Source organism: Cebus imitator, unplaced genomic scaffold, assembly GCF_001604975.1.
Source record: "Cebus imitator isolate Cc_AM_T3 unplaced genomic scaffold, Cebus_imitator-1.0 Scaffold73, whole genome shotgun sequence".
In the NCBI taxonomy this organism is placed as follows: Eukaryota; Metazoa; Chordata; class Mammalia; order Primates; family Cebidae; genus Cebus; species Cebus imitator.
Genome location: NW_016107388.1, coordinates 5037615 through 5048276, shown reverse-complemented (window position 1 = coordinate 5048276; position 10662 = coordinate 5037615). Strand labels below are relative to the sequence as shown.

General features: G+C 37.8%; 1 protein-coding gene across 1 annotated transcript in view; it reads left to right on the top strand.

The window, feature by feature from the left end:
* The window catches only part of TCEA1 (transcription elongation factor A1), a 52119-nt gene that overhangs the window by 14052 nt on the left and 27405 nt on the right, over positions 1–10662 (top strand). The window contains 1 exon segment of the mRNA XM_017531787.2: positions 8929–9034. Within this exon segment, the coding sequence (XP_017387276.1) occupies positions 8929–9034 (106 nt within the window).

Here is a 10662-nt window from a genome sequence, read left to right as displayed (position 1 = left end):
TTTTTTTGAGACAAGGTCTCTCTCTGTGGCCCAGGTTGGAGTGCAGTGGCATGATCATGGCTGACTGCAGCTTTTACCTCCTGGGCTCAAGTGATTCTTACACCTCAGCACCCACACCACACCCCCTACCCCTCAAGTAACTGGGGAGTAAAGGAGCATGCTGTCACGCTTGGCTAATTTTTAGATGGGGTTCTGCCTATGTTGCCCAGGCTGGTCTTGAACTCCTGGGCTCAAGCAGTCCTCCAGCCTTGGCCTCCCAAAGTGCTGGGATTGCAGGCGTGAGCCACTACAGCCAGCGTTTTGCCCACTTTTTAATGGGATTATTTGTTATTTTTGGTGGTTGTTCTTGAATTGTTTGACTTCCTTGTGTATTGCTGATATCAGTCCCTTGTCACATGAATAGTCTGCAAATATTTTCTCCTATTCAGCAGATTGTCTCTTTACTCTGTTGTTTCCTTTGTTGTGCAGAGCTTTTTTTTTTTTCTCCTGAGACACAGTTTCACTCTGTGGCCCAGGCTAGAGTGCAGTGGTGCAACCTGCAACCTCCGCCTCCCGGGTTAAGTGAATCTCTCGCCTCAGCCTCCGGAGTAGCTGGGATTACAAGCACCTGCCACCATGCCCGGCTAATTTTTGTATTTTTAGTAGAGAAGAGATTGTGTTTCAGTATGTTGGCCAGGCTGGTCTCAAACTCCTGACCTCAGGTGATCCGCCCGCCTCGGCCTCCCATAGTACTGGGATTACAGGCATAAGTGAAGTCTTATTTTAATGTTCCATGAAGACTGAAACATAAAAATAAAACTTGACAAAAGTCAAAGTGTTAAAAATGAAGCAATATAGCCAATAACATGAATATGGTTATTTTCTGCTTGACATTTTTTATTATCCACAAGTACTTTCTTGGATATTTCTATTGTATTATGTCAGAATTTAGAGAAAGATGGCAGGGGTATGTGAACATGATTCAGAAAAAAAGTCAGGTTTATTTTCATTAATGGCTAACTGAAATTGAACATTTCTTTCAGTTGTGAAAACACTAAACCACAGTTGTATTACCAGTATTTATGACTGAAACTAAAATAAGTCACAAATGTTTTAACTTCAGTTTACTTACATTGTAAAAGTATTGAAATTGTTCATTATTATTGTTGCTGTTATACCTTATGCTACGTCTTACTTAATGTTTTAATAAGGGAGGGCTAGACACAGTGGTTCACGCCTATAATCCCAGCACTTTGGGAGGCCAAGGCTGGTGGATTGCTTGAGCCCAGCACTTCAAGACCAGCCTGGGCAACACAGCAAAACTCTTGTCTTGATAAAAAATAAAAACAGGCCGGGTTGCAGTGGCTCATGCCTATAATCCCAGCACTTTGGGAGACTGAGGCGGGCAGATCACTTGAGGTCTGGAGTTTGAGACCAGCCTGATCAACATGGAGAAACCCTGTCTAAAATTAGCCAGGTGTGGTGGCATGTGCCTGTAATCCCAGCTACTCAAGAGGCTGAGGCAGGAGAATCACTTGAATCTGAGAGGCAGAGGTTGCAGTGAGCCGAGATCATGCCATTGCACTCTAGCCTGGGCAACGAGAGCAAAACTCCGTCTCAAAAAAAAGAAAACAGAGGTCAGGTGCAGTGGCTCACGCCTGTAATCCTACCACTTTAGGAGGTTGAGGCAGGCGTATCACGAGGTCAGGAATTTGAGATCAGCCTGGCCAACATGGTGAAACCCCATCTCTACTAAAGATACAAAAGATTAGCTGGGTGTGGTGGTGCACACCCTACAACTTGGGAGACTGAGGCAGGAGAATTGCTTGAACCCAGGAGACGGAGGTTGCAGTAAGCCAAAATCACACCATTACACTCCCTCCTGGGCGAAAGGGTGAAATTCTGTCTCAAAAAAAAAAAAAGAGAAAAGAAAAACACAAAAATAAGGGAGCATATACATTACTATCTTACATTTTAAAATATTTTGTAATTTATATTATATAATTAGGTTTTTTTTTTGCAATCCTATGTATTTTATTTAATCAATTTTTAATGCATTCTGAGAAGGGATCCATAAGCTTCACCAGACTGCCAGAGGGATCCATGGTGCAAAAAAAGGGTAAGAACTCCTCTAGGCCGCCCACATGGGGAAACCCCAGTCAACATGGTGAAACCCCGTCTCTACTAAACCCCATCTCTACTGAAAATACAAAAACATTAGCCAGACGTGGTGGCACATGCCTGTAATCTCAGCTACTCAGGAGGCTGAGGCAAGAGAATCGCTTGAACCCAGGAGGCAGAGGTTGCAGTGAGCCGAGATTGTGCCACTGTACCTCAGCCTAGGCGACAGAGCGAGAGCCTGTATTGAGAAAAAAAAGAACTCCTCCTCCTCTATCTGTAGACCCCAGAAAGAGAAGGGAGAGAAAGGAAGTAAGTTATGAAGTCTGCCTTCTCAATTCAGGTTCCAGTCCAATGATCAGCAACTTCTCTTGCAAATCAGCTCTAAGAATAAACTTTCTTTTGAGATAGGCCCTTACCAAGGCATAACTTTATCCTCACAGACCTATGTGGGGAAATCCAACATAGTAATCCTAATATTTATTTAACAGGTATGTGTAGAGTTAGAGAGTATGGAGGTTGGATAGGATTAATATTTATGACTCTAATTTTTTCCTGTGCTTCCTTCTTTGAACCGCCTATGTATTTATTTAACAAACATTTGAGTTTTTACTATGGATAAGAATAAGATAAGGCCTTTCCCCCCTCATAGAGTTTAAATTCTAGTAGAGGAAAACTGACATATAAACAAATATATAGTTAACCAAAGAAAAGTCCATATATAGTGTTCATTTGGGGGAAAGAAGGAGGATAGGAAGAAGCACAAAGTTTACTTGTCAATGTTAAGTACATAATCTGGGAGGTGCAGAATGCCTTTATATAGGTGATAAAGCTGAAACCACATCTCAAAAGATGACTAGGTTCTCCCTCAGCAGATAGACAGGGAAAGGTATTTCAGCAGAGGAAACAGTATGTGGAAGCAGTGTGGCATTTAGAACTGAAAATAAAGGAGAGCTAGTCGCATACAGGGTTAAAGACATAGGAAGAGCTAGTTGCATACAGAGTTAAAGACATAGGTGGTATGGCATGCAGGGCTTCATATGTGATGCTGAGAGCATTACTACTGAAAGGTGTTAGGCAGGAGAGGATGTGACCAGATTTGCACATGGGAGGAAATGGGAGGCTAGAGCCTGAAAGACCTGTTGATGAATGAAGTCATTCAGGTGAGGAGTGATGAGGGCTTAAACTAAAATAATAGCAATAGAAATAGAGAGAAGGGGAATTTGCTAATGAAAGACAGCCTGTAAGGTTTGGTAGTTGATTGGATGGAGGTGAAGGAGTGGAGGAATTTAGGATGACTGAGATTTTTGCCATGGTGACTAGGAAGATGGTGCTATTTAATAATATAAGAATATTCAAGAAAGGTGGTATGAAGGTCAGCTTGGGATGAGAAGGACATAAAAATAGAGGGATGAAGAGATAAAGAATAATTTGGATACACTGGGTTTTGAGATGCCTATGAAACAAATATATACAGGTATCTGGTAGGTAGTTGAGTATGTCTGCTCTAACAGTGCTGTCAAGTACAACTTTGCAGTGAGGGAAATGTTTTTGATGTGAGTGTTGACTGATACAGTAGTGCTTAACTGCATGAGGCTATTGAGCACTTGAAATATGACTAAGGAACAGAATTTTAAATTTCATTTAACAAATTTTAAATAGCCATAAATGTAAACAGCTCTAGAGTACAGGAGAAAGGATAGGTTTAGGAAATATTTGGGAAGTAATAGGATAGAGGTGGGTTAGATCTAGAAAAAAGGGAAAACAGAATTGGGATATAACAGACTGGTTAAATCAGATGAGATTGGAAGAGTCCATTAGAGCTTACAATTAGGAGTGCGGGAAACTGAGCAGAGTAGAAGGTGGGTATGGGTTGAAGGTGGGGAAGTAAACAGGAAGACAAATATTTGAGCTAGTAATAGATTGGTCTAGTTTTGTAAGTTTTTATATATAGCAGATTAATTTATTCAATAATTATTAAGTACCTGCTGTGTGCTAGATATTATTGTACATGCCTAATAGAGTGGCAAACAGACAAAGTCCCTGCCCTCTTGAACTTATTAAAAGGATACTAAACATAGTTTTATGTTTCTTTTTTTAAAAACAGTATTTTTGAGATATAATTCACATACCATACAATTCATTCATTTAAAGTATATGATTCATTGTTTTTTAATATATTCTTCTACTGTCACCACAGTTAACTTTAGAACATTTTCATCATCCCAAAAAGCAATGGCATACCCTTTAGCAGTCATTCTCCATTCGCCCTAACTGCTTCCTCCTTCCAGCCTAGGCAACCATGAATCTTTCTGTCTCTATAGATGATTTGCGTGTTCTGGAGTTTTCATATAAATGGAGTCATACAGTATGTGTGTGATCTTTGATGTCTGGTTTCTGTCACTTAATGTTTTCAGGGCTCATCCGTGTTGCCGTTTGTATCAGAATTTTCAGTCCTTTTTATGGCTGAGTAATATTCAGTTGCATGGATATTCCACATGTTGTTGATCCATTTGTCAGTTGATGGATAGTTGGGCTTAGACTTTTTTGGCTATTATACATCACACTGCTATGCATGTTTATGTACAAGTTTGTGTGAGCATATGTTTTTGTTGTTCTTGTGTAGATACCTAGGAGTGGTATTGCTGGTTTATATGGTAACTCCGTGTTTAACATTTTGATGACCTGCCAGACTCTTTTCCCAAACCACGGTACCATTTTCTATCCCCAGTAGTAGTAAATGAGGGGTCCAGTTTCTCTGCATCCTTGCAAACACTTGAACACTTGTTGCTGTTTGTCTTTGATTATAACCATTCTAGTGGGTATAGTGGTATTTCATTGTAGTTTTAATTTCTTTTTTTTTTTTTTTGAGACAGAGTCTCACTCTGTCACACACACTGGAGTGCAGTGGCGCTTTCTCAGCTCACTGCAGCCTCTGCCTCCTGGGTTCAAGAGAGTCTCCTGCTTTACCCTTCTGAGTAGCTAGGACTACAGGCACGTACCTCCACATCCAGCTAATTTTTTTGTATTTTTAAAAGAGACGGGGTTTCACTATGTTAGCCAGGATGGTCTCGATCTCCTGACCACGTGATCCGCCTGCTTTGGCCTCCAAAAGTGCTGGGATTACAGGCCCGAGCCACTGTGCCCGACCTGTAGCTTTAATTTCTATTTCCATAATGTCTAAGGATGTTGAACATCTTCTCATGTGCTTGTTGGTTATTTTTATATCTTATTTGGAGAAATGTCTATCCGCATCCTTTGCCCATTTTTAAAGTGGGTTGTCCATTTTTTACTGAGTTGTAATAATTCTTTATATATTCCTGATACAAGTCCCTTATCAGATACAGAGTTTGCAAATATTGTCTCTTTTCCTGTGAATTATCTTTTTACTTTCTTGATGAAGTTATTTGAAGCACAATGTTTTAAATTTTGATGTAACCTATTTTTCTTTGATTGCTTGTGCCTTTGGTGTCATATTTAAGAAACTATTGCCTAATCCAAGGTCATGAAGCTTTACTCCTGCTCATATCGAGTTAATTTCTGTGTGTGGTGTAAGGAAGAGGTTCAGCTTTATTCCTTTTTTTTGCTCTGTCACCCAGGCTGGAGTGCAGTGGTGTGATCTCAGCTCACTGCAACCTCCACCTCCCGGGTTCAAGTTATTCTCATGCCTCAGCCTCCCGAGTAGCTGGGATTACAGGCATGCACCACTGTGCTGGCTAATTTTTGTATTTTTAGTAGAAATTGCATTTCACCATGTTGGCCAGGCTGGTCTCAAACTCCTGACCTCAGGTCGTCCACCCATCTTGGCCTCCCAAAGTGCTGGGACTACAGGCATGAGCCACCATGCCTGGCAGTTCTATTCTTTAACATGTGGATATCTAGTTGTTCCAGCACCATTTGTTGAAAGAGTATTCTTTACTTCAGTGAATTGCGTTGATATCCTTATCTAAAATCAGTTTATGGAAAATGTTGGAGTTTATTTCTGGAGTCTTAAATTTATCCCATTGATCAGCATGCCCATCCTGTTGCCAGTACTGTGCTATCTTGGTTACTATAGGGAATTGTGAGTGTTCCAACTTTGTTATTCTTTTTCAAGATGGTTTTTGCTATTTTGGGTCATATATATTTCTGTATGGACTTCAGGGTAAGCTTGTCGATTTCTGCACTAAAGGCAGATGGGATTCTGATAGACATTGCATTGAGTCAGTAGTTCAATTTGATTAGTATTGCAATCTTAACATTTAAGTCTTCCAGTCTATCAACATGGGATTTTAAAATTTTGTTTAGGTCATCTTTAATTTCTTTCAACAATGTTTTATAGTAGCTGTGTGTTTCTTTATCTTGTCTTTTATATATGTGCGTGTTGTGTTTTTAATGTATGTTTTACATATGTGTTTTATAGTAGCTATATAGTAGCTATGTGTTTTTTACCTTAAGATTTAGTGGCTACCTTCAGATCATCTTGGCAAAAACTCATGAGTGGTCACGAAGGAGACTTTTCTTCTGGAGCACACCAAATCTGCTTGTTTCCTGTGATGTTAACAGTGTCTCTTGATCTCAGTACTCATTCCTTTCTGCTTTACCATCAGTGTGCAGCTGACCCCTAAGGCTGCTTAATGTACTCTCCACCTTTCCAAGGTAATGTCTTTCTTTCTGTATACTTGATGTTCTGTAGAAATCATGGGCAAAGACACATGTTTTATCTGCTAGAGTTTCACAATGTATAGTTTGTCTTGAAAGCTTTCATTAGTTCTGCAGTCAAGAAAACAGTTTTCATCCCACAATTCCTAAGGTCACTTGCGAACAGAGTATTTTCTTATAACCTGCCTATTACATCCTGTAAGTCATAGCATACCAATTTTAGGAAAAATCCCTAGGGAATTCTTAGTGGCAGCTCCAGACTTATCCAAGTAAATAGCTTCATAATCTTTTCCTCTGTCAACTTTTTTTTTTTTTTTCCATAGTACCCCCAAAGGAAAAAAAACTTATTTCAAATCTTTGTTTTTCATTCTACCTCGGCAGCCTCATTTCTTATTATTTTGACTTGACAGTCTCTTTCTTAGATAAGCATGTTTATTACAAATAGCTATATTCTTATTATGGGTTTTATTTGCAGCCAAGTGGGATAATCATTGACTTTTTAGTAATCAAAACATCCTCTGAAAATTAAAAAGTAGTCACCCAGCAGTACACAATTTATTCGTTATCTCCTTATACCTTTGCCCTCTTACAAGCCCCTACTAAAATGCCAATTTTTTTTTTTTTTTTTTTTTGCAAATTTGTGTCAGTTCTAAGCTTCAGAACTACATTGTCTTCCTAGAAAACTAGACTTGTTAACCCCAAATTGTTTGGGGCTTTAAAATTGTGGAGTCCCTTTGTCTTTCTGCTGTTCAATCTTACCTGCCTTGCTCAGCTTTCTAAGAGATACAGGACACTCCAGTCAACCACATATTCTAAATTCTTAAACATAACTTAGATCCTGAGTCTGTCTCTTTGTTGAGAGGATTGAATAATTTAGAAGGAAACCTCAAGTACCCAAGTATTTTTCTGCCATAAAGCTTATAGCAAGGGTTCTCTTCTTTTTTTCACAACTAAGAATTCCTTTCGTTATTTTTTCTTCCACAAATCATATATTTGAAAGATTGTCTGCTAACACCTGAACTTACTAATTTGCTACAGTATTTTTTATTTATCATCCATACTTATGCTATCATAACTTTTGTGTTCTTTGAGCACTGTTTGAAATCAGTGATGTGCTAGAAAGACCATGGACTTTGGCAGTGGACAAACCTGGACTAAAATCCCAGCTTTTGGCTGGGTTAGCGACTCACACCTGTAATCCCAGCACTTTGGGAGGCCGAGGTGGGTGGATCATCTGAAGTCTAGAGTTCGAGATCAGCCTGGCCAACGTGGTGCAACCCTGTCTCTACTAAAAATACAAAAATTAGGCAGGCAAGGTGATCTGTGCCTGTAATCCCACCTACTTGGGAGGCTGAGGCAGGAGAATCACTTGAACTCGGGAGCATAGGTTGCAGTGAGCCAAGATTGTGCTACTACTGCATTCCAGCCTGACCTACAGAGTGAGACTCCATGTCAAAAAAAAAAAAAAAAAAAAAAAAATCCCAACTTTGCGGGTTAGTAGTGGTATGATGCTAGGTACATTATTTATTGGTACTTCTAATCTCTTCATCTTTAAAAATAGGGATAATCTCAACTTTGAAGGGTCGTTAGAAAGATTGATGAATGTGGATGCTCTAAGCATAATTCTAGGCATGTAGAATCATCGCAGGTTAAATTCTACCTATATTTAGTGAAGTCCATTTTAATGTCTGTGATTATATTCTGATTCCCAGCAAAAATAAAAAATAAAAAAATAAAGCCTTTTAAAACTCCATAGGTTGTAGTTTTTGTTTGGATATCTTCATAATTTGCAGCTGGTGCTCTATGAAGTAATCCATATAGAATGTATAGAAACAAAGCAATACATATATTAGTCATGATTGCTTCAGCCTGACTTATATATTTTATATTTTATCCTCATTTATCTTCACTTCTCCTTTGTGGAAAAACTAACTTCAATTTTCTGGTTAACCAGACTTATTACAGTAGCGAATTTTATGCTTCTAGATCTTGGTGATAAGAACATTTATGAGTCTAGTGTTTCATCTGAAGATATATGTATCTTAAGAATATAGTTTGCTATTATAAGGATCCAAATAATTGAAGTTTTAAAATTCTAAAATGGAAACAAATCTGGGAAAGAAAATGTGGGTGAAATACTAATTTGTTTAAAATAAAGTTAGTATAAATAATTTTTTTATTGCCTTGCAGTCCACAAGGATCGGAATGTCAGTGAATGCTATTCGCAAGCAGAGTACAGATGAAGAAGTTACATCTTTGGCAAAGTCTCTCATCAAATCCTGGAAAAAGTTATTAGGTATCATTGATCATTCCTTACATATATTTATGATGATGTGATTTATTCAGATGGTTAGTGGTTAACATTTTACAGTTAGGTAATGCTTACATTTTTTTCTTTAAATCTAGATATACTGAAATCAGTGCCTCATAATAAAGGTGAGGGGGGTTAATATGACCTTTAAGGTTTTTTTTTGTTTGTTTTTTGTTTTTTTGCCTTTTAGACTAGTCAGATTTGGTTTTCTTAACTAACTCTGACACAACTGGATAAACTCTTTAGGTAAGAAGAATTTTGTCTTAAAGGAAAGGTTATGCATACCTTTTGAAATGGTTTTTGAAATTTTTGACTTGCAGAAAACTTGCAAGGATAGTAAAAAGAATGCTGTATCCTTTGTCAAGATCATTACTTTTTAATATTTGCCGTATTTGTTTTTCTTAACAGCTTGAAAGTAGGTTGTTTTTCACCGTTTTCTGAACCATTTGTTTTCCTGAACCGTTTGAAAGTAGATTGGCTATATCATGCTCTTTTACCCTTTAAATACTTGTGTGTATTTCCTGACTACACGCTTTTTTTTTTTTTTTTATGGAATCATAGTATTAAAAATTTAGGAAATTTAACATTGGTATAGTACTTCATAGTTTACGTTCAGGTTTGTCAATTGTCCTAGTAATGATTTTATATATATATATATATTTTTTTTTATCACCAGGAAAATATCCAGTTCAGGATCACAGAGCTAGTTTTCTAATTTGAAATCATTCTTAAGCCTTTCTTTATCTTTTATGAAATTGACATTTTGAAGAATACTGGCACCCCTTCCCCTTAGTTTTTCCCTCGAGGCAGAAATGTTCCTTTCTCATTTGAAGACCAACCTGTTTACTTGGGTTCATGATTTTACTTTTTCTTTGTTTTTGGTCTGTGATCTTTCACTATCAGTTATCCGCTCTCTAGGAAATGTACTCTGTCCTTGTCCATAGGGTCCTAGCCCGACAAATATGAATTCCCTCCCCCTAAATCTTATTTTGGGGCTGTCAGTTTTTTATTGATATATTTCCTGAAAGTCAAATTTGGAAGGAAAGAAAATTAGAGACAATTTTGTCCTTCACGTGAATTGTACAAACCCAATAAAAAAACATTGTTGTCGTGGGCCATGCTTTAAAATTTTATGTGTATTTGTGTATATATCCTGCCCTTCCCCCTCATTCCTTGCCCCCTGCCTCAAGTAAGGCTAAAAGAAACAACTTCATTTCCTATAGAAGAAAGTATTTGTGCTTCCTGAATATGTGGAGTTTAACTTTTTAATTTGACATAATAAGTGGCTCACAGAAAATTACCAAAAAAAAAAAAAGTACAGAAAGATCTCATGTACCCTTTATCTAGCTTCCTCCTATGGTAGTATTACATAACTCTCATATACAGAATCTCAACCAGGAAATTGACATTAATACAATCTACAGACCCTACTCAGATTTCATCAGTTTTTACAGGTGCTAGTGTATGTGTCGGGTGTGTGTGTGGTGGTGGGGCATGTAGCCTTCTGAGCAGTTTTATCCTGTGTATACATTCATGTAATCACCACTAATGTGTATTTTTAAATATTTACTTTCATGCAAATCAATTTTTTTTTTTTTTTTTTTTTTTTTTTT